The 24,917-nt window shown below is 40.2% G+C and overlaps 1 protein-coding gene across 1 annotated transcript in view; it reads left to right on the plus strand.

Moving 5' to 3' along the window:
- Positions 1–24,917, plus strand: part of CDK14 (cyclin dependent kinase 14) — a gene marked incomplete at both ends in the record, with an annotated part of 270,287 nt that overhangs the window by 681 nt on the left and 244,689 nt on the right. Inside the window, one exon of the mRNA XM_082479618.1 lies at positions 5,727–5,758. Coding sequence (XP_082335744.1) covers positions 5,727–5,758 — 32 coding nt within the window. The remainder of the gene's footprint in view (positions 1–5,726; positions 5,759–24,917) is intronic.

Genomic DNA, 24,917 nt, shown 5'->3' on the forward strand with positions numbered 1-24,917 from the left:
ATAAAGCATCCTGAGATAGCATTGTCGGAACACTGCTGCCGAGCGTCTTGTCTCCCGGTACCACCGCATCACGTTTGGGTTTGACACCAGTTTATTTTGCAGTCGAATGTGTTACCAAGAACAATGCCAAAGAGTTCTTGTCTGCTGGGGCTGGTGTTTCTCTTGGTCTTTGGCACTACTTTGCTTAATTCACTGTTTAGAGTGTTAATTCCCACTGACAGCATCGAGCGGGGAGAGAAGGTACCTTGGAGAAGGTGTGTGGTGTCCCTGAGCTGGCTGGGCAGAGCAGCTGGAGGTACAGGTTGGATGGGGCTTTGAGCAACCTGGGCTAGTGGGAGGTGTCCCTGCCTATGGCAGAGGGGTTGGAACTAGATGATCTTTGAGGTTCCTTCCAACCTAAACCATTCTATGATTCTACTGCCGGAAGGCCGGGCAGTGGCTGGGTGAGCGGGCACAGCAGCCCCCATCCTTGCAGACCCTCTCTAGCGCCTACCTGATAAGGGCCCTTCCACAGCTCTCACCCATCGGTCGTCCCATCAGGGCATTTTTCCCTTACAGTCGATTTGGCTGGTGGATGGGAGTCAACTTTCCGAGCTGCTTTGTCCCAGTGAGAGGATGTGAAGTGCCTGCGCTGTGAGCTGTGGCATTTGGTTCTCCCTCTGTAGCCCTACCAAGGAGGTGCAAGAAAGTACATGGGCATTGTAGTTTTTACCATGTTGTGTATACATTCAATGTATTACCTTTAGCTTTTAAGGACTGCAAACTTCACATATAGGATAGCGTTTGAAATCATGTATCTTTTGTTGTCCTACTGCAAGATGAAAAAGACTGAGAAAAGCTCATTCATATTTGTAAACCAGAGTTTCAAGGGTCAATGCCAAGTTTCATTTGTGAAGCGAATGTCAAATCACAGTTATAAATCTCTCTGTCCCCATATGAAAATAGGTTTCACCTATCGTCAGTCTTAAACTTGGAAAATGCATTTAACTTTTTTTGTTGAGGAAAAAAAAAAGGCAGTCAGGTGTTTGGTCTGTCACGTGTCTGTGTGTGTATATATAGACACAGAGAGACACTCTCATACAGAACCCTGGAAGGGTTTTACTAATGGTGGAAGTCATTAACAAAGAAAATATTTTGAATGAGGATGCTGCTTTGTTGTAACATTGTAACACTGACAGTCCCGTTAATGCCTTTTAGGGAACAAGGCCCCTCTGGCTGGTAATTTCTGCGTGTTTTAGTTGGCTCTGGGTGATAATCTCTGTCATTTTTCACAAATTAAACAACCTTTTTGTTTTCTTGGGAGCTCTCACCTGATTTTAGGTTCAGGGATTGTTATGTTTTCCAGCTCCTTCAGTTCTTTGTGCATGTGCAGCAGTGTGGTCGGGTGCCGGGTTGTTTGTTTGTTTGTGGTGGTTGTTTTGTGATTAAAACTCAGCTGCTACCAGCAAGACTGTTCGAGCTTCAGATGCTCTAGTATTTTGACCGTCATTCTGGTAACTGTACTTTGAGCAAAACCCCTCTTATTTATCGGTGTGAGGTTTGAACGTAGTCCACTCCCTGATACCCAGAGCCACAGATAAGCCCAGGCAAAGCAAGCCTATGTTTAAAAAACTCTTAACTTGCATACCAGGAAATCCTCAGTTAAAACACGTGCTGTACTTAACTCTTACATTGAAATGAAGGCGAGAAACCCAAAACTGCATTAGAAGAAGTCTTTCTGGGGTATTCGTCACTCTGGTTTTACAGCTGTTTTTGGAAAAGGTGGTTCCGTGGTGAGATCAGAAAATTACTAATTTAATATGTGTCTAATCTGGAATTTTGTCAGTCATCTGTTCAGTTGTGCTTTATTATAAATAACTGTGATGCTCTTTTAACTTTTCCTGTTCTGCTGCAATTTATGTGTTTTCATAGGTTTAAGTGCACAATATAGCATCACGAGCATAACCATGTAAATGCTACAAGAGTAACATGGTGTTTGAGCCAAATAATTAGCAAGTCAAACTTTTACATGCTGCAGTAGGGAACACACCTGATGGCCATCTTTGGAATGGTAAGGCACTGCTAGGTCTCCCCCCTGTGTTGGCGGCATCCCAGCTGCCAAATACAGTTCTTCCAACACTACAAGACCCCTTCATTTTGACACCAAAGTTTATGTTAGCTTCTTAGATACGGAAGTTGTGGAAATCTTTCCTAATTGTCATTGGCAGCGTTATTTTTTTTTGCTCAATAAGTTGCCTTGAGGACCACCTTCTCCCCACAATGTGATCCTCTCTATTTGAGAGGTTAAATCAGCAATTAATTTATTCATTATATTGTATTTATAATGGATTTATTGATTTATTTTTACAGCGTGCCACTGGATGTTAAGTAATGTTTGAAGCTATTTCCCCAGCATCTTTATATAAAAGGGGAGATATCCTTAAAACTAGCTTAGTTGTCCCTGGGACACAGAAAAGGGCCCTTATATGGTATCAACGGTAGCCTCAAGTAGACTTGGCCCATCCTCTTAACTGTGAACTGATGCTTTCCAGCCACTACACCCAGAGACTGGCAGAGGGTGTATTATTCATACTCATCCTGCAAAATTATGATCCAACCCATAGCTGTTAGTGTACCTGGTGCTGAGAATGTTTATTTTGCTGAGCTGAAAAATGTGATGCAGGAAAATGTCCATCTCTGAGCCTTCATTCTGAGCATTCGCCTTGTGCTGTGTGCAAGTCTGGTAAAGGATGGTATGGTGCTGTGGTGTGTTGGAGGAAATGCATATGGCCTATGGTGCCAAACACAAGTTAATATTCTAAAATAGACAGTATGGATTTTTACTGCAGAAATTACATGCTCACAGTTCTAGAAAAATGAACTCTCTTTGCAGCTAAGGCACCCTTTCTCCTGGCAGAAGTTTTCTGGCGGTTCAAGGAGTGTCCCTCTTAAAATTTAGCTCACAATAAAGAACTTACATTACTAAGAATCTGAAAAAAGTACAGATTTCTTGTTATGGATAGGTTTCTGGCAGCCTATAAATTTTTATAAACATCCAAATTAGTTTAAAAATTCTGGTTTCCTTGCTAACATACTGTGTTGTCCATATAAACGAACATATCATACTGTATGTTAATCAACTCTTAGAGATTCACTGGACTCACTGTTTATTTCAGCATTTAAACCTTTATTAGGTTTGGTTCTTTGATAATTATGTAATTAAAATTAATGAGTAATTTTATAAAATTATCATCATCTTTTAGTTACGTAAAGAGTTCTTGGCTATGCATGTGTTGAAGTTCATACAGTACCAAAATCATCTTTGATATTTCTTCAGCTCACGCTGTCTTAACTGCTGTTTTCTTATGCAATCTCATTAGTCAAAGACTAACACCAGGGTGGAAAGAAAAGAAGGAAGAAAGAAAGAAAGAGGGAGAAAACATCGCTGAGATTGCTCACAGTGCACTGAAAGCAATCTGTGGCCCTTCTGAGCATCCCTGGGCTTTGTTATTAGCTCCTCACTAATGCAAAGGTTATCTCCACTAATCTCCTCTAATGTACACTCACATAGCTCACATACCTGAGATAATGAGAACTTCATTTGTAAACAGTTTAATTTTTTAAGTTCAGCAAAGCTTGTCTTTAAATGGCTTAAAAAGAAAAGGATTGCATTGATGAGAAAAAAACATTTCTAATATAATCTGTTGTATAAAATATGCTGATTTGATGATTTCTTTTGAAGATGCTATGTAGTGAATTGGTCGAGAGTGACATTATTATTAAACAGAATCTGATTAAATGAGTGGCCAAAACTCTCATATTCTTATATTTGGAGGTTCTTAAAAAACCTCTTTTAGTCAAAGAAGATTCCCTTCTCTTGTTTTTGTGTTACATTGTGAATTTCGTTGGTCATCTGTTGTTTGGCTAGTCCTGGGGTGTTTTGGACATGTGAAAATCTTGTGTTTGGTAAAGGACAAAAGCTTGCCAGCATAAGCTAGGTGTGTCATATCCTAATTTATAGCTCCTATGTCATTGTGACCTGAAAAGGTTAAAAGTAAATGAAAAGGTTAAAAGTGTCTTCTTGAAAAGTATTCCACACATTGGGTTTTTTCTTTCTTTTATTTTTTTTTTTTTTTTAATGTCCTGACTCATAGTTCTGGATACTTAGGATTGGCAGTCTGAAAACGTTTTGTCTGGCCTTCAAAACCATAAAAATGCATTTCATGATAAAAATGCATAATGTGTGCCTCAAATCTCCTCAGCAAAATCCCAGGATTTGTGGTGGGCTTTTTGTTTGTTTGTTTTGTTACTGAGCATGAAATCTAGATGAGTAATTGTAAAACAGTCATCTGCAAAGGTTTGAGGGAAGACACGTTTCATGTCCCAAAGAAACGGGGATTTGAAAATGAAGGAAGGCTGGACCATCCCTGCTCCTCTGTACAAGGAGAACTGGGATTTGTGCCTCGCTGTCCATGGCAGAGGTTGTGGAGCCGCAGCACTTTTTGCAGTGATGTCCTGCCTCTGTTATGCCTGTGATACTGCTAAATTACAGGTTTGGGTTTGTTTGTTTGGTTGGTTGTTTTTTTTTCTTTTTGAAGCTAATAACGCTCTTGCTTCTGAAGACAGTGTTTGGAAGAGGTGGTGGGTTAGAAACTATGAGCGATTTGAAGGCAAAAGGAGCATCTAAAAGAGCAAAGAGACTACTGGAGTCTAGATCCTCAACCGTGCTAGGTGCTGAAGTATTTATCTCCTGCAGACATAAATGCGTTTTAAGTGTAAGAAACATTATGCTGCTTAAGTGATGAAGAGGGAGCCTTCTGGGGCAGCGTCACGTGAACTGTACGGTCATTCAGGTGACCTCCCTCAAATTACAAACCTTCGTGATTTAAACTGAAAAGAAATAGTGCAATCCGCAGTGCAATGGTTTGTCTTATTTTAGCTCTTCAGGAGAAGTAAATGAAGAGCTCTTTCAGGTCACGGTGTGCAGTACACAGTCCCTCATTGGTCTGGTTGTGGTGCAGAGTCTCCTACCTTCAGACTGAGACAGTACAATGCAGATTTGGAAAAAACAAGTTTCTTTACATCTCAGTAAAGACACCCAGTTTGCTAAAGGAAAACGTTTCATCAGGTTAATCTTTGCTACAACTTCAGAACTATTCGTGTCTTTATTTTCATGCTTCACTAGTTCACGTGATTTCTGTACTGTTTTCCTCTTCCTTTTTTGTTGATTAATTGCTAGTTAACAGTGTAAGAAAGACAAAAATCTCTTCTGCTTTAGTGTAAGTCATATTGTAAAAAAGAAAAAAAGAAAAAGAAAAAAGCATGCTACAATGCATACTATTTCATAAAGGTTTAGTACTTGACAAACTGAATACATGGTTAGGTGTTTATTATACTTTTCCTTTTTGAAGTTCAGTCAGGCTCTCCATAAAGTGTTTTCACGCTCACTAGGAATTAAAATAAAATAAAAAAAACCAAACAACTTGCGAACTCATATTTTCTTTAACCTGAGAGGATAATATTTTTCATAAATATGTAAATTTAGTTTCCTGGAAACACGCTGTGCAGGCCTACGTTCCATTTACAGATTCAGGTTTTGAGTGTAAAATTGTTATTCATACCACCCTGTTCTTTCCCTATTATAACAGGAAAATGCTGCTCTGTTTTTCTCTTTTCTGGTGTTAGTTACTTTGTGCTCGTTGAAATGCAGTATGGATAACTATTTCTTCTTTCCTTTTATTTTAAAGCCTTGAAGAAAGAAGATAGCAGCTTTGATGAGGTAGGTTAAATATCTTTGAACCTGATGTAGTCCAGGTATGCCTTAGTATTTCTCACTAGTGCTAAAAGACACCCATAGATAGTAGTATTACGACATGCGTATGTGTTAATGCACGTATATTGCTTGAACATATTTTCATTTTCCAAAGAACTACCAGATGTATTTGTTGGTTGAAGGCTCTGAATGGGATACTTGGTTGTGCTTTTTTTTAATGTAATAAAACTGAATGTTGTATGAAAAGTGGTCATTTAAAAATGATCCATGCAGGTAAATGTTGTATGCGTAGAAAATACTTTATAGAACTTTACCCATGCTAATTCTCATAATTGTAGGTCTGTACTGTAACAGATGTTAAAAACCCATCACTTTTGAGAGAACACCTAATGTAAAGTGCTGCTGCATTTGCTTCTTGCTGAATATCTCAACTGAGATAGATGCTTCTTATGAAATATAAAAACCAAAACAACCACCACCACAAAACCAGCGGCTTGCGGTATTGGTAAAACTGATACTTGGTTATTCAGTGCAATCAGTTTGGGGTCCTGACCTACCTGCAATATGATATGTGTGTTAATTTGTAAAATATGCTGCTCACAATTTGTGCTTCCTTTTACTTATGATAGGCTTTGAGAGGTCTAGGTCAGCACGAGTTGTCCTGGAGCGCAAGCTGGAAGAGGTGTAGGTTTGGTGTGATGAGTTGTCATACCGTACTCGATGCTTGCCTTGTACTTCCCTCTGTCACCATAGCTGGAAGCAAATGGTAGTGTTTTCATGTGTTGATGTTACGCTTCTGGCATTTCTGTGTTTTCTTCTTCATTGCATGCTGTAAGCTTAAATTCTTGGCTGATTAGAGTGAGATAGCTGCTGTGTAATGCCAGATTCTGGAATAAATGAATGATGATGTAATGTCCTTGATACTGGATCAAATCAGACTTCATCTCTTGCTAAACAGATCACAGTGAGTTTTAAACCTCTCTGCTCAAATTAAGTAACAGCAATATGAATGTTTTGAACTTTTCTGATGCGTGTTGCAGAGAGCTGTAACCCGGCTCGATGCCTCTTTGGGCCTGGAGGGGCCCTGGGGTTGGACTCTTGTTTTCAGGAGCTCTTGTCAGATCACGCAGTGGTCCCAACTGTTGTATTTCTCTTATAACACTGGTAGAACTTGATTCCTCCCTAAAAGTTATACCTGTATGGATAAGTGGTTGGTAGACTGAATCCTTCTTTTACAAATCTGGTCTGGTTTTGTCCAGTACTTTCTTCTGAAGGCTGCAGCGATGTATCTGTGTAATGACTTACTCAGTAAGTACCTTGTATTAAATTTGATACAGAATTTGAAAAGATCTGTTAAAAAATGCTGTCTTCTGAAAATGGCAATTTTTATTTCTCTCCCCTTCCCAAGGATTGTTTATCTACATGTTGTATGTATTTTCTGTAAACCTGGCTTTCTGTTTGAACAGGAGACAACTTGAACAAATTTCTCTTCAAGTTCAGGGAGTTTGGGGAAAGAAATAATCTTTCAAATATGTTTTTAATGTAACCTGACAGATTGTTGATGTGAGCTACTGCAGAGGCAGTAAGAGACGGCTAGTGGGAAAGGTACACAAAAGAATTTTCTTACATCTCCTGTAAATACGGAAGAGCTTGATGTGACATTGGCATCAATTGGTTCCATAGTTGTAGGTGACGTTTCTTAGAAGAAAGCAAAGTGTGCTGAGATTTTATATTGGCCTTGTTATCTCTTCAAACTCAATGCAACTGTTCTTGGCAATTACCTAAAGTGTGAATCAGAGAATGGGCTGTACCGCATATGACTTAATTCCTTTCTTCTCAAACGTCCTTCAAATCAGAAGATAAAGCAGTCTTTGGTAACAATAGTGTACCGTATAGTATTCTAAGGGAGACAATATCCATGAGAAGAGGAGTGGGCACATTTGTTGGTCTCAGAAGGCTGTCCTGAGAAACACTAATAAGACCATACCATGATATAAAAGGAAAGCAATCTAGTCTTCTGGGTAGTGTATGTAGTATTTAGATACCAGGGATGCAGCTATGAAGACAGTTATGACTATAAGTGGGAATATCATATGAGGAGAGAGGGGAGGTAGTTGTCCAAGCACTGTTTTACTTCAACTTTGTAGGTTTCCTACTGTGAAAAATTATATAGTCAACTATTGAAACATAAATTGCATTTAACGAACAGCATATTCTCTCTGTACAGTTAGTGAAAAGATACTCTTTCTCCTTTCATGGTGCTGAAAGATGCTGTGTATATCTTCTCAAGGTGTGTTTCCCCTTTCCAGGGGGGGTTGGCCTGTGAAGTGGAGCTTGAACAAGTAGCAATGAACTTGTGGGGAAGGACACTACGATCTTGAAACCTTGGTTGAGGAGGAGGACTTGTGTTTTAGCCCTTCAACTTGCGACCAGAGCAGCGGTAGCAGAAGCTGGCCAGTGGGGACCTGACATCTCCAAGGGTGGAGGGAAAGTGGGATGAAGAAGAGGAAGACCTCTCTAAAGCCGTAAAGTTTGGGTTTGCAGCTGAGTTAGTTGTCAGATTATTCTGCACATTGCAGGTGCTACATCAGGAGCTTACTTGTTTGTCCTTCAGGAATTGAGGGGAGAAATGAGCTGTCTAGCGGATGTTACTCTACCTACTTTACACTTGCATGAAGTAGCTCAGAAATGTACGGCACTGCAGGAAGTTGTCTGTCTTTTGAAGGGAAATGACTAAAAATTAAGATATCAAACATGACAGACAAGCACATCACAATTGCTTTCTGCGGGTTGTGAAATTAATCCCTCTAGTAAATCAGGACCACAAGAATCACGAACAGCAAAGCCTATGAATAAGTTGCATGTCAGAAAATACTTTTACTTGCTCTAGAAGCATTTCAGGGATCTTTGTGGTGCATTTAGTCCTGCCCAGAAGCTCGGAGAACAATAGCGTGAAGGAGTAGTGTAGGAATTTGTCACTTTATTTGTACCTGCTGTTGTGTTCCTTTGATTAAATTTGGAATGAAAAAACTCTTTTCTGTGGGTGCTGCTGGCCTTTACTTCAGTCTATGAGAACACTTAAATTAATCCATTTAAACCATTGCTAGCCTATTAACCTTCCTAAGATGACATCTTCCAGAGACTCAGGTGAATAAAGGAGTCGGATACAGACCACTTTTTGTTTAGTCTTTCATTCAAAGCAGCAAAGTAATAGTGTGCTCTTTTTTGTTGTTGTTGTTTGTTTTTTTGTTTGTTTTGTTTTGTTTTTAAACTTTAACCTTTTCTTTTTGTCATACCAATGTTTACTGGTCACATTGTGGGAACTGGAACATGGGCCTGCTCCAGTACCTTCTGAAATCAGTGGGAAGATTCTCAGTGTTTTCAGTGGTTTGTGGATTGGTTTCTTCTGTCATGAAATACCATAATTTGGGGGGTGTGTGCGTGCAGGCTGTTCTTGCCTGTTTTCAAAGCTAGTTTATTTGAGTGGAAGAGAGTAAGGCATCTTCTCCTCGTGTCCTGAAATGTTATTACCTGCTCTCTGAAGATGGCAAACTGAAAAAAAAAAACCCCACAAAACAAACCCAAAACAAAACAAAAGAAGAGTTGCCCTCCTTTTCAAAGCAACCTAAATTTCACTCTCTGAGTGTAGGTTCTGGCACGGAAAGCATGTTTCAATCTTTCAGGCAAAGCACTGATTATCTGCCCTGGATACCAAGAGAGAAGATAGACATCTCTGAGAGCAGCATCACATGCAAAGAGTGGTCTATAAACAAATGTTTGGCCCTTGAGTGAACATTTTATTTGTGCTTCAGTAGCTTTTTCTCCGACAAAGTTTAGAGTAATAATTTCCAACTATGCAGGATTGCTTTGATGTCTTTGGACCATTAGTGTAACAAGAACTATAGAATTCGTCCACTCTGTCTTATAATGGTGGAACTATTTTCTTTTTCACTCAAATGAATGTGATCAAAGCCAATAACATGTGGCTGAATCGCAGCATATTTGTTGGAACGACAGCCAGTGTTGATGTTGTGACTAACCTCATTGCAAGGCTGGTAAACTCTTCCTTTGGTTAGCTGCTTGCTGTTATGATTTATTTCTAGATCATTGTCGGTCAATCTCGAGCTGTTAATTCTTGTCCTTCTGTTGTTAGTGGTTTCTCTAACCGCTTAAATCATGCTTTATGACCTTCAGTCATATGTATGCATGCTAGATAAAGTAATATCAATGTCATAATGAAATCAAACCAAAATAATCTTAAAACTCAAAATCAGTATGAATTGCTGTGATTATTGCTTCTTACGTGGTGAGTTGTATTGCTGTTGTTTAGCTATATTTTAGTGTTAATTTTGCCCAATATCAAGAGCACCTTTTTTTTAGGCCACCTTCCTTAGGAAATTAGGATGTTGTGATTGTGCCTGCTGCATATGTAATACTTTCTGACTCCACCCAATAACTTTGAAGCTGGCTGACACTAGACGCCTAGATGCTCGGTGAAAAAACATGTGAGCTGGCTGAGGGACAGAGATAAGAATCTCGTCTGATGGGAAAGCTGGAATACATGTTCCTGTGAATATAGGACAATCCGGTTGGAGGTGTCATGAATCCTCTGAACTCAGCAAAATCCTTCATGCTCATCTACTCCTTACTACGTTTAGAATTTCCAACTCTGAAGAAGCCAAATTTCATTTATTTCACTCGTGGAACAACTTCTGTGTGTTTGAAGTGGCAGTGTGTGAAAGGGGAGGGAGTTTTGCCAAGTTAGTTCTTGAGTCTGCAATGTGCTTGGCTCTCACAGTCTCTCTCTCTCTCAAAAAAAAAACCAACCCAAAAAACCCAAAACAACCCAAAACAAAAAGGCTACTCCCTCCGTGGGATGTTGCCATGAAAAATGTCTTGGTTTAAAGGACACCCATCTCTGAAACAGAACTCTTGTGTAGAGAATATTTTGAATTTGAAGAGTTAAAGGGAAGGGTGTAGTTGAAAAAAAGTAGAGCTCTGTAAAGAACAACCAAGAGGAATTTGAATGCCATAATGCAGGAGGCACATAATACACTAAATAACCTTTATGCCTTTTTTTAAAGGTTTTATTTACAGGAAGTAGCTTGAGAGAAAAGTGCATGTAGGAAGTATAAATATGGAACTATATCTTTACCTTCTCCTCCTGCCGGAGGGGATCTGGATTATGGGAGATGGAGGAGAGAGAAATCTATCCCTCTTGAGACTCAGTGTTACTTTTTGTAGGATCTTGGAATAAATGTTAATTATTTCACTCTTGGGAGACATAAAAGGTGCGGTTGGTGTGTGACAGACTTAGGGAAGAGCCTGTGATACAAAGGATTTTGGAAGCCTGCTCGTTGTCCGTCCTTCTTGGATGTGGTTGATTCTTTATTGATCTAGGTACAGTAAAATCGTTACAAGCCATGGCTGAGCTGTCTGCTTCTTGATGGCTTTGTTTATATTTCGGAAGCAGGAGAGGGGTGACTACTGAACTGCTTTATGTTGCAATGTGTGGTGTGTTGGGATGGAGAATTTCCAGAGAAGTGATTAGAATAAGTGTTGTATGGGTAATGTTTATAAATGACCTGAATACCTTTGGGGTGGGGGTGTTACCAGCGCTGAGAACTTGGGTTTGACATAAGGTGTATGACGACTTTCATGCAGTTCTCATCTGCTTAATGCTGGGACAAGCAGGTAGTGTGTGGTTATCAGTTGTGACGTGACTGAGGGCTGATGGGAAAGAGATGTAGGAAGTAATGCTAGAAAAATAAAAAAACTCCTAAAACTGAATTTGGAAAACATACATAGAAGTGTAAATATCAAAGCAGTTTCTAAATAATACTAGGGAACTGGGTCAGAAAATCTTCATCTGGTGGTTTAAGTTACTTTGCCAAATATGTACAAAGGTGGTTCAAGTGTCTTGAGAAATGGGTCTGTTCAGACATATGTCACAAAGCAAATGAGAGGAAACAGAATTCCAGGCAGAAGATAACTTCAGTATTGGAAGTTGCTGCTTGTGAAGTGTTACTTGAGACATGACACAGGCAATTTTTTTTTTTGTGGAAAGAGGGAGGTAAAAGCTCCATAGTGTAATCTGATACCTCCTGCAGGAGGCCCATCTTCATTTATGCAATTCTCAGATTCACAGGGTCTTTGTGTGTCGGACAGAGATCTTTCCAGTCTGCCACCTTTGGGAGGGAAGATGGGTGGGGATGATGTTGTCTCACGAGTCTTTCCATGACAGAGGAGATTTCCCGGGAGATGGTTTGGTGGGTTTGTGTTCCTGCCCCTCCTAACTCTGCTTCTTCCTCACCCCAGTACTGTTCACTTACACTACTGAGGGTCTGGTGTTGGTCCAGTAGTTCCCTAGCAGCAGATGGCTTAGACATAAGCTTGCCTAACAGATATACTGGTCTCTGCTGCCATGTGCCATGTCTTTGAGGCCATTTCAACAAACTGTGAATCTGAATTGTCACTAGTTCTGAGGACTGGTATGTGATGCGAGCGCGTGTGCATTTGTAGCTGAAAAGTGCCAGCACTTCAAGTCTTATAAAGCCATTCTCATCTGCTTAAAGGGAATAATTGTTTCCCCTAGATGAGGACTGATAATATTATTAGCAAATATGCTTCAACTGAGTCTGAGAATGAAGAGCCTGGATGGAAGAGAGCAAATACTGCCATTCTGCTGGAGAGTGGTAACTTCTAATTGGATCAGCTGTGGGACAGATGTGCCTTTCATCAGTCAGTAAAAATACTGGTTTGTGAAACATCCAGGGGTTTAAAAAACCCCAGCCCTTGAACAGCCTCCTTTAATTTCTCAGAGACGTACCAATATTTATGTGGTGACTAGGGATTCATGTCACTTCCCTGTGCTGGGTTGCATGTGGAAGAAAGTAGAGTTCTGGAAGATGTGAGACACTTCAGAACCAGCTCTGGGTGACCACAATGCAAACTAGTAAGTAACTGAGAGGCCTAAATCACGACAGCAGGAAAGCCACCAAGAAAAACTGAACGTGGAATCCTGCTCTGTTGTGTCCAGTATCAAGGTTTTGAAGCAAAATCTGAGACCGTGTGGAAGGTTTTGAGATTTAGTTGGCGGTGACTTTTTACTCATTCAGAACATGAATTGTTCTTAATATTGGAGGATGAACCTGGGCTTTAGGAGACCAAAACCTGAGAACTTTTCTGTTGTGGTTGGCAAAGAGTTTTAATCTCAGAGCATCCCTTAAATCTGTTGACTGGCAGTGGTTTGACTTTATGCCCCAGCCGTTGACGTGTTCAGTTATGTGTTCTTCTGCCTGGCATATTTGGTGACAGTGCATCCATTTAGAATGTGTGTATTATTTTCATGGGGTAAGAAAAATGGTTAAGTCAACTGTGAAACTGCTTACTCCCCTTCTCTGCCTTCTATTCTCCTATAGACACTGGATGGAAGAAGGGTTCATGTTATTAGTTAATATGTATGTGTCCTTTGCTTAATTTTTCTTTGAAAATGGATGGAGCAAAGGAGCAGAACTTGGTCTGAATCCATATCCACAGCAGTGACTTGTGAGGATCCAACCAAAACACTGACATATAAAGCTCTGTTCTGATCTGCAGGCAAGTTTAGCTATCAGAGAAGCATTGCAAAATGAAGGTGAATTTCCAGGCCTATTTATCTCACTTGTGCATGCATAGTTGTGTGTTGGATGTTTCTGTTGATCAGATGAGCTGATATGCACATTCCAGAGATGTGGAGTCTGACTATTATTACTTCAATGAAGTATGCTTACGTGTAAATCATGCTGTTTATTTTCTTGGGATATATGGGATATAGTAATTTATTGGTAGATTAAATAAAGTAGAGTAACAAACACAGTATGTTATGTATGGGCTCAGTAGCTTCTTGTTCTTGGCCTTGCTGGGCAATCTCTCGGTTGCGAGGCAAGAAATAATTGTGTGACTACCTTGGTAAGTCTGTCTCTTCCATCTTCTTTGTACTTAGACTTTATTGCGTTATTTTTTTTTCTTTCTTCCAAGCCACACTACTAACAGACATATGACTATATTTAAATCTTCTTCTCATGAAAGGCTCTAAATGAAAATGATTTCTGTCTACTTTTTAGCTTTCCTGAGAAAGCATGTATGATGCCTCGTCTACTGTGTGTCACAATATCACTGACAACTATGTATTTGCAGGATCCCATCCACAGTAATCAAGGTTCTGAGTCAATTGACATCTCTTCCTATTTATTTGGAAGGGATTAGAAAAGGAAATTGCAGGCTATGACTCGTTTATTTAAACAAAATGGATTTTACGTGCACAAAACAATGTCATTTTGATGATATTGAGGCCTAAAGAAGTTGTCATTGCCTTACACCTCTTTCTCTATATATTCTGGAATTTGTTTATCCCTTTTCCCTTCCAGCAAAGGTTTCTGCTTTGATGCCCGTTGAGTCACAGTATTGCTAATACTTTTCTTTTCAGGTATGGCAATTCTCCTTATCAAGTTTGAAAATTCAAACTTGAGTGTTACAGGTTATTTAAATGTGAAATATTGGCAGTAATTAAATAACTAAAAAATATTGAATGCTGCTGAAAACTGAACGATAAATGATGGAGGCAAGGCCATTGAGAGAGCATGGAGTGCATTATGAACAATTCCAAGTAACTGGAATTATTTGTGTTTGGGCTTTCCTGAGATAGTTACTTAACCTGAATTAAGTTTCTCAGTAGGATCCATGCATTCACCTTTTTCAGTGTTGAGAAATAATAGCAACATTGCTAGCTTCAGAAACTATTCACTGCTGTGCTAGCCCAGGAAAACCAGTGGCTTACAGTATTTTTCCTGCTGCCATGTGCTCAGCAGTGCTTTTCTTTGTAGGTGAACTTCTTAGTCTGACAGCTCACATGTACAAAAAGATGTTCTTCCATACTTACATGTTTGAGGAGTCTCTCTGTTTCTTTTAGTGAGAGTAAAATTAATTTCTTGTTACCAGTGGATTCTTATTTGTACGCAATTGCACTCAGCACTATTTTGTTTTAATGGATCTTTGTCTTCCTTTTCCTTCACTGAAAGTGCACATTCACACTTAGGCCCAGGTTGTGGCCATGGTGGTCCTGAAACTATACCTGAGGCTGGCTTCGTCCCGTTCTTGCACTTGTTTTCTGATTTCCATCTTGAAAATTCAGCACTCCGAAGGAATTTGTCTGAGGTCACTTGCTGTGATTAGTTGGTTCAGTTGTGTCCTTCAGCTTTGAAATCTGGAAGACTTTCTGTTATCCGAGGTACGTTGCAAGAAGTAGTGCAGAGGCTGGGATGCATGTTTTGGTTCATAATATTTTTCCTAAGTTAATACCCTCTCAGCTGAAGCACTTTTCCTCACTGTATTGTTAGGCAGTTACAGAAAGCAGTTAGAAGGAGAACGTATTCAAATTCATATAGAGCTTGATCAGTGTCCCCTTGTTTTTATCTCCATCTCTCCATTAACATACAGTAATTGTTGCTTTCTGACAGAGAAACAAGAATTCATATGTTATTTTTTGGAAGTCCTTTTATTAAGTTTGGTTGTTTGTTGGTTTTTTGTGTTTGTTTTTTTGGAAACCAGCCATACACACATCTTCCCCCATCTCCCCATGGAACTGGTTTGTCCAACTTCTTCTGTATCTTTTGGAATTAGTCATCCTCTTGTTATAACATTTCAGTTATTTCCTTTTATCCAGTAGGGTGACAAAAACTGCATCATAGTCCAAATACTGCGTTAGTAGCTGTTGGTTAACTCTTAGCCACAGATATAGTTCTTTGATCTCTTCTATTTTTTTTTTTTGTCCTTTTTTGTGCCTGTTTTCTTTTATAGCTTAGTCTCAGTGTAATTATCTATATTCACCATTTATCTTTCTTCTGTTTTTCTTGTTCTTAAGCTGGTATTGTTTCCTTGTCCGTGGTGACAAGGATGCTACGGAAGTCCTTGCCAGTTGTCGAGGCAGCTGCAGAGGGCATGGGAGCATAGCCGGGGTGGGAGCTCACATCCTGAGTGGAGTGGGCAGGGAGAGGAGGGAGCACCTGCGGGCTGGCTGGGGCTGCCAGACGCTGGCAGGAGCGATGGAAAGTGTGGTTTGGTCGCTTTTATTTATTTATTGGCCTTCTAAACAGCCAGACTTATTAAATGATCTACAACCTGCTCTGCTTTGCTCATGCCAATGACTGACGCAGTTTTACAGTTAAAAGAGCAATCTACACTTGCTCAGAAAAAGTTAGGTTTGGCTTGTTTAGGTGTTGGAAGTCTCTGCAAGTTTGCTCAGTTTGGAGGGAAAAAAGGAAAAAAAAGTTTTTTTTTTTTTGTTTTTTTCTTTAAAAGTGGGGAGAGCTATGATTTATCTTGGCTCCTCATGCACAGAGAGGAACCAGCTAGAAACAGGATGTTTGTTACAGGCATCTCCTGCTGACCTTGGAGATGCACAGAATTCCAGAAACTAGAGGACAGCATCTGGAGAAATACTTGAGGTTTTTATTTAGTTAGTTAGTTATTAGTGTGGTATGGCTCAGTTAAATGTGCTGTGTCTGGCCATCATCAAATCACGACAGAAACTCAGAGTAGATGAAGGGGTATGCTTAATGTGCTTGCCTTTCGAAAAGGCATGTTGTAGCACTTAAAGACTTTTTCTGTTCAAATCATTAAGAAAATGGTATTTCTATCTTTGAAGGTAAGTTTGCAGTAACTAAGCAGTTATGAGTTAGACTAAGTATGTATATTTTTCAATATCTCAAGGATAGGTCTTTTCACTGGTGTGTAGAGAATGCTTAATCATGCATTTTATATGGACATTAAGACAATGTTAAAGCTTATAGTTTAAACCCAAAGTGGTGATATTCAGCAATGAAAAAATGTTTTAACATATTTGAACAAATACTGACAGAGAAGTTGGGACTAATTTTTCTAAAAGTTCTGTCTTCTGCATTTATTTCAGCCAAATTGTAATCGAGGTACTCTGTTAGGTTTATTGCCAGCACTAATTATTTCATTCTTCCAGAAGCGGGGTGGAAATAACATAGGTTTTTACACTCGAAGTGGTGTTTCATTTTGGTCTCACCACTACAGCTTCAGAGAGGTCACCTATGTAAATCTTATGCCCATAGGACCTAGCAGAGCTCATTACTATACTTAATACTCGCTGATGAGGTGAGCAGAGGAGGTGATTTCAAGAGGCTGCTGGGATTCAGTGGTTATGCAAGACGTTGGAGCAGGTGTTCTACTGTGTGTGTATCCTCATCTTGGAAAACTGTGTGAATTGGGTTTATTTTATTGTTAAAGTTTGGAAGAATGCCATGGCTATCTTCCTTGCTCAGGTTCTCTCGCTTGTGAAAAATGTAGAGAGAAGGCCTCTTGGAGAGGAAAATAAAAAAAAAGGGAAATGTAATTCTTTTTTTTCTTTTGCCAAAGAATGTAGATGGAATTGGAGATATTCAGTGGGAATCTATTGATTATACTTTGAGTTTGCTTCTAGCTTTCTTCAAAATGTCAAATGTGGATAGCAAATCAGGCCGGAGTTAGACTGAACTTCCACAACCTCCAGGACCACAGGACCATATAACTTGCTCTCATGGTCAGTCAGTAATGGCATGAGCCACTCTGAGAGACAACGTGCAGGGTAAATCCTGTGTCATCCACCACAGCCTTTAACTGGTACCAGATGACATTCAGCGTGGGGGATTAAAAAAAAAAAAAAAAAAAAAAAAAAGGAGACTCAGTCTCTAAGTTCAGGCAACATTGGTTTCTGAAACTTACTATGCTGGAGGCTGACCAGGTGGAGAGCAGCTCTGCAGAAAAGGACCTGAGGCTCCTGGTGGATGAACATGAGTTCATGAGTGATGAACAAGTTGAACATGAGCCAGCAATGGGCCCTCGCTGCAAAGGTGGCTGCATTAGGAGGAGTGTCGCCAGCAGGTCAAGGGACCTGATCCTTCCCCTCTGCTCAGCACTGGTGAGGCCACACCTGCAGCGCTGCGTTCAGTTCTGGGCTCCCCAGTACAAGAGAGACATGGACATACTGGAGAGTCCATAGAAGGGCCACTAAGGTGATGAAGGGACTGGAGCATCTGTCCCATGAGTCCCATGAGGAAAGGATGAGAGAGCTGGGACTGTTTAGCTTAGAGAATAGAAGGCTCAGGGGGAATCTTATCAATGTCTATAAATGCCTGAAGGGGGGTTGGAGCAGATGACCTCCAGAGATGCCTTCCAACCTCCGCTATTCTGTGATTCACGCACTTTATTGTAGGCTGCTTTCTTTCTGTAATCTGTTTGAAGCTTTGTGTGTCACAAGCAATTGACTTATTGTTAGTTATGTCATATATGAACACCAATAATATTTTAAATATTTCTGTAAGAAGGGGTGATTTGCTTTAGGTGTAATTCCATGCAGTACATTGCAAATAATTGTGGTCCAAGTTCTATAAAGACTAATAGGTGTTGTTTCAAACCACTTGTTTGTAGAAGCTTCTTCTAATTTGTAGATTTCTTCTGAGAAATCCAAATGTGAAGATTATCTAGAAACTTCTGTAATAAAAAGCTTATCTTTAGAAGCTCATTCCTATCCGCCACTCATCTGCCAAAGACACCTCTGGAGATGTCCTGTTTCTTTCCCTCCTCGAACCCCGGCACTTGGTACTCCAGAGCAAGCAACACAGACCTTACTGCTGGGGTTTGAATATTTTTCCTCTTATAGAAATCCTTAACTTTGCCTCTTATCTCCTGTTTCCATGAGGAATGTAAAAAAAAAACCAAACCAAAACAAACAAACCAGGGTTCTCTTGCTGTTTGTTTTTATTAATATGCATAATAAGTGTGTTTAAGCTTCTCCCCTCCCTGCTCTTCCATGAGATTAGTTTGAAGAGCAAGAGGCTCTGAGGTAGCAACCTGTAGATGGAAACCACATGTAATTATGAACCTCTAAAAGAGCTACATGCTTCCAACAGAAATAAAGCTTCTTTTGCCTGGAATTACTCCTTTGTAGCAAACTTGTGTAGACATTTTGGGGCTCCTGATTGATTTATCAGGAAAGAGGAAACATTTGCTGCCAAAAAGCGTAAGAGCAAAAGTAAGCTGTGTCAAATGAAGGGAATTCTGCACCATGTCTTGAGTTTTCCCTTTTTGAAGGACACTAGTCAACTTGGGGGAAGGACAGCGTTAGAGAAAAGTGACGAACTTCTCTTCTTTTTTGTGTCTTGATTAGTAGTGTTTTTAGGCAGTAGGGTGGGAGGGGATTTTAACATGTCGTTCTTCCTCCATAAGGAGGGGGGAATATCCCATTACACTTACTACCTGCTGTGTGCAGGTTTTCATTGGTTTTCTCATTTAGTTATTCTTTAGGTATGTTTCAACCTCTTCATAAATACACATCGCATGGAGTTGTGTGGAGCAAGTCCAGGCTGGTTGAAACCTCTCAATTCTTGATCTAAAGTGTGGCCTTTAAGTGCTTCTTATGGTGCATTGCTCTGCTTATGGGCTTGTTCCTGAGATGTCTCCAGTTCTGGGATTGGCATTAGCATTAAGAAATGTCATGTGGAAAAAATAGCTGGGGAACCAGAGTCTAACCAGAATTACTCGTTTCATCTTACTGGCTGTCAACAGGACTCCTGGTTGTAATTCTGGCTTTAACACTTTGGGGTCTAACCCTTGATTTCTGGGAAAGAGTCTGTGAGTTGCTGATGATAATAGGTCTGTATTCTTAATTTGAAAAGGCTGTGTTGTACCTATAACTTTTTTTGCTTGTGCATGAAGCTGCCATCAACAGCAACGAAGCACAGCTGAATGACCTCTGTTTTTGAAAGTGTGGCGTACCTTTATTTCAGTTTTCTGACTAAGATTGGCACATGATCGCATATATTGCCCTCCTTACAGGATCACATATTTTACCCCCTACGTGATTACGTATTTTACCCTTCTTTTTTTTTTTTTACACAAAGTTAACCTTTTACTTTAGGGGGTAAACTGCCTTATGTTAGCTTGCATTTGTGTGGAATTGCTGCTTATATGCTCTTACTGTGGAGTAGCTGCCATTTGGAAATAGCAGGACGGCACGCATCCTGCACACTGGTTCAGGGAAGCTCTGTCCTGAGCACCAAACTTCTTCAATAGAAGAGTTCAAAAGACTGTGCTCATTATGCTAAAAAATGGTACCCCTAGGCTCCTGCTTTATCAAAATTTGGGATGCTTTAAAACTGGGCCATAATTAATTGTGCAGTAAAACAGAATTATTATTAATGTATGTTTTCAAGAGAAGGAACTAAATTATGTTCACTCTGGCTGCACAGTTTCAGAAAAGAAAAATATGCATTAATAAACAACATGTCTGTAATAAATTAATGATCCCCTAGAGAGGGTTTGCTCCCAAACTAGCTAATTACTGTGTAAAATACTAAAAAATTAATCCCAAAACACATCATGAAAAATCAGCTATGGGTTAGTGGATTGTGGTGATTGAAACAGATTTTTATTTTTTTTGTCTTAATGGCTAAAGTTAACAACCGAGACAAATGATAAAATGCAAAACAAAACTCCAGTGTTGAGGTGCATTTTGGCATTTCTAATTAATGAGCTCTGTGCTGTGCCACTAAAAATATCATAAAGCTCTCACTAGAATTAGTGTGAGCTGTAAACCTATTGTTTACTCTGGATTGATTTGAAAAAGAATATTGATTACTGTTGTTTGTTTTTTTTTTTTTTATTACTTAGGAAGATCTAAGCAGGGCCTAAATATTAGAGTCCTCAAATTAATCATTCCCTACATTTCTGTTTCTTTAATTTTCTGCTGTGTCTGTTATTTTTCTCCCTTTTCAGGTAGACTTCTAGCTGTCTTGAATTTGATCACAAAACTACATTTCAGAAACTTACAGTTCTGTTAACCGAGATGGGGTTAGCAGTTTAAATACCTTTTAATAAACAGATCACTGTGTATTTCTGAGTTGGAGTCGTATTATTGGTAACTGAAGTAGATTTTTAGTATTTGGTTCCTAAATTCTTAGTAAAGTTTTTGCAAAGCGTAAAATGCACTCTGCTTTGTGTGCTGAGAGCCTTGCTGGCTTCCAGGGAAATATGTGAACGCATCAGAAATTTGAGTACTTGCAGAATCAAAGCTTTGATTTGTAAAATGATACTTAATAAGAAAAATGGGCACAAGCCAGTAATTTTCTTGTTGAAAACAATGGTTATTGCTCAGGTAAATGTTAGCAGCATTGATTGATTGCTGACAAGAGGTGTAGAAGTGATTAATACCACAATGTACAAATCATGTCATAACTATTTTTGTCCTTTGCAACTGCAGCGGGCATATAACTTAGACTTTCAGGTTTTTAGTTTTTTGGAAGAAAAAACAGTGTGTTGCAGAAAACTTGGGAGAGAAAATTAAAATTCTTCCACATTTAAGTTTTCCTTATGAAGTCTCTGTGTAATGCTGCTTCAGCCTAACCGATATCTATTTCTTTTATACTATTTAAGTGAAGCTTTGATGCATGCGTAGGTACCTCCCCCCATTACTTCCCTTCCCCGCTCCTAAATTCTGTTATGTTATGCTTTAATATGAACAGATGAGCTCTTCTTTAGGCTTCTTCTTAGAAAATGAGTTTTCTAACTCATTCTGCATAAGACTTTGACTATATATAATATTAAAAAAAATGGCTGGTTTTCAGTAAGTGTATGTTTAAGAAGTAACTAAGGACATCAGAAATATTCATAGTGTGACTTTCAATCTTTAAAGGTAATGAAATAGAAAGACTTACAAATCTGTTTTCAAATATAAGTGAAAATTAGGTATTGGTTCTAAGTCTATCCAAACCAGTTTTACCCAAAAATGAATGCAAGTACAGAATAAATTAATTGCTCTCTCTGAAATGATATATTCAAACTACAGATATCCGTGGTAGGTAGATTGGGTCTTTACTTGCTCACCTAATCCTGTATTTATCTGTTGTACTCATTTTATATAAACTTTACTATCTTTACTTGATACAAATTACATCTCTTATGTTAACCAGAGGGATTTGGGAGGGGAAGCTAGCAGCTGTGTCGTTAGTGTATTCTCAGCTTTTGTAAATAGTAAATATCTGTCCTGCTCCTTCTCTGATTTTAACTTGAGGCCTTGAAGGGACTGGGGAGGTCACAGCAGAGGGAGTCAAGGATGTTTCTTCCTTTGCTTGCCTTTACTGAAGGGGTCACCATTTTCTTCTTTGCTCTCTCTTTGGTAATCTGTCAAGGTGCCTTCTGTAGTCCCTCTTGGAAAGGCTTTGCTAGAACTGGAGAACCTAAGTAGGGCAGTTAAGGGGATATGGTAGTGTTGTAAGAAGAAATCCTATAGACTAGCATTGTGAAGCCTGGGAAACACCACTGTGACAGATATACAAAACTATGAATGATGCAGACGAGGTGAGTGAAAAAAAATTAATTGGATAGATGGAAGTTTTCTGCGGAGAACTGGATTGAAGTGATCTTACTGCCTTGTGTTGCTGTCTCTACCTTCCTGCAGTAAAGGTGCTCCGAGGCTGGTTCTGAAGGTAAAAGCCTTTGCAGGACTTAGGGTGGGGGCGATTTTTTGCCAAGATTTGGGAGAGTGAAGCATGTCTGGGCAACAGAGCAGATGTTGGAGGAGGGAACAAATGAAAACCATCTGTAGATGACTCCAACTGGAAGGGTATGTGGACTCTCTCAACAGAATCATAGAATGGTTTAGGTTGGAAGGGACCTTAAAGATCATCTAGTTCCAACCCCCCTGTGCCATGGCCAGGGACACCTCCCACTAGACCAGGTTGCTCAAAGTTCCATACAGCCTGGCCTTGAACACTTCCAGGGTTGGGACACCCACAGCTTCTCTGGACAGCCTGTTCCAGTGTCTCACCACACTCACAGTGAAGAATTTCTTCCTGTTGTCTAATCTACATCTGCCCTCTTCCAGTTTGAAGCCATTACCCCTTGTCTACCGTTCTTGTAGGCCCCCTTCAGTTGCTAGATGCTATAAGGTCTCCCCGGAGTCTTCTCTTCTCCAGGCTGAACAACCCCAACTCTCTCAGCCTTTCCTCATAGGAGAGATGCTCCAGCCCTCTCATCATCTTCGTGGCCCTCCTCTGGACCTGCTCCAACAGGTCTATGTCCTTCTTATGCTGGGGGCTCCAGAGCAGGATGCAGTACTCCAGGTGGGGATTCACAGCGAAGTAGAGGGGCAGAATCAGCCATGCTTCTTTTGATGCAGCCCAGGATGCAGTTGGCCTTCTGGGCTGCGAGCACACACTGCTGGCTCATGTTGAGCTTCTCATCCACCAACACCCCCAAGTCCTTCTCCTCAAGGCTGCTCTCAATCCGTTCTCCACCCAGCCTGTATTTGTGCTTGGGTTTCCCCCGAATGACATGCAGGACCTTGCACTTGGCCCTGTTGAACTTCATGAGGCTTACACGGATCCACCTCTCAAGCCTGTCCAGGTCTCTCTGGATGGCATCCCTCCCCTCCAGCGTGTTGACTGCTCCACACAGCTTGGTATTGTCAGCAAACTTGCTGAGGGTGCACTCAATCCCAACATCCATCTCACCAACAAATATGTTGAACAGTACAGGTTCCCGTACCAGCCCCTGAGGAACACCACTCATCACTGGTCTCCACTTGGACATCAAGCTGTTGACCACAGCCCTTTGAGTGTGACCGTCCAGCCAGTTCCATATGCACTGAGTGGTCCATCCGTCAAATCCATGTCTAATTTAGAGACAAGGATGTCATGCAGGACAGCATCAAATGCTTTGCAAAAGTCCAGGTAGATGATGTCACCCGCTCTTCCCTTATCCACCAATGCTGTAACACTGTTGTAGAAGGCCACCAAGTTTGTCAGACACTATTCACCCTTAATGAAGCTGTGTTGGCTGTCACTGATCACCTCCTTATTTTGCATGTGCCTCAGCAGAGTTTCCAGGAGGATCTCCTCCATGATCTTGCCAGGCACAGAGGTGAGACTGACAGGCCTGTAGTTCTCCTGGTCTTCCTTTTTTCCCTGTTTTAAAAGTGGGGGTTATGTTTCCCCTTTTCCAGTCAGTGGGAATTTCACCAGACTGCCATGACTTCTCAAATATGATGGCTAGAGGCTCAGCAACGTCATCTGCCAGCTCCCTCAGGACCTGAGGATGCATCTCATCAGGTCCCATGGATTTGTGTACCTTCAGGCTCCTCAGCTGGTCTCAAACCTGATCTTCTCCTACAGTGGTCTGTTCCTCATTCTCCCAGTCCCTGCCTTTGCCTTCTGTAACTTGGGCAGTGTAGTTAGAGCTTTTGCTGGTGAAGACTCAGGCAAAAAAGTAATTGAGTACCTCAGCCTTGTCCACGTCCCAGGACAGAAAACGCATAGCTTATCTATTGACTGTCAGAGAAATGGTACGAGGCTGAGTGGTTTCAGCCAATATTGTCATTCTTATGTTTGAGTTTTATTGCTCAGAGCTAGGGACATGTAAAAATACCAGTGATATTGTAATGTTTCTTAGGGATAATTTTGTTAAACAATGCTATTTCTGCTGGCAAAACTCCAAGCGTAGTCATAGCTTTGTATTGGTTCATCTTTTGCAGTTCATGATTTGTCTTACTTAGATGCCAGGCATAAATGAAGAGAAGAAAATAATTCCTTTTGCTGAAGTGGGTTGTCTCTTAGAAGTCCACCTAATCTCTAGAGATGCTGGCAAATCCATTGTAGAATAGCCTGGAGCCAAGAAAGGAGAGTAAAAGAGAAGAACAGTGAAGAAAAACTGGAGTATAGTGAAAGCATCTGGGTGTTTTCAAGGGCGGAGAAGAAGTCTTATTACTTAGATAGGATTCAAAATGTGACTTTTATTCTCTAGAGATTTTACAAACTTCACAAAAACGCTAATGAAAAGCAAGTGTTTTATTATGAAGTTTTCCTCTTTCTGCATTCTTAATAATTCTTAAATAACTTATAACTAAACTGTTTTTCTCCAGCTCCTGTTAACGTTTAGTTTCTATTTCCATTCCGAGTCGGAATAGTTTCACCTTAAAACTGGGGTTTCCTGTGCAGTATTTTCAAATGGGACCACGGGGACTTGTTGCTTTAATTTGTTTGTATTCTGTTTCCTTCAAGCTTGGATATCTCTGCGGGCATTTTTCTTGTGTATGTGCGCATGTGCTTTTTTGTTTAACACCAGGGAA

Source organism: Vanellus vanellus (genome assembly GCF_965231255.1).
Source record: "Vanellus vanellus genome assembly, chromosome: 2".
In the NCBI taxonomy this organism is placed as follows: domain Eukaryota; kingdom Metazoa; phylum Chordata; class Aves; order Charadriiformes; family Charadriidae; genus Vanellus; species Vanellus vanellus.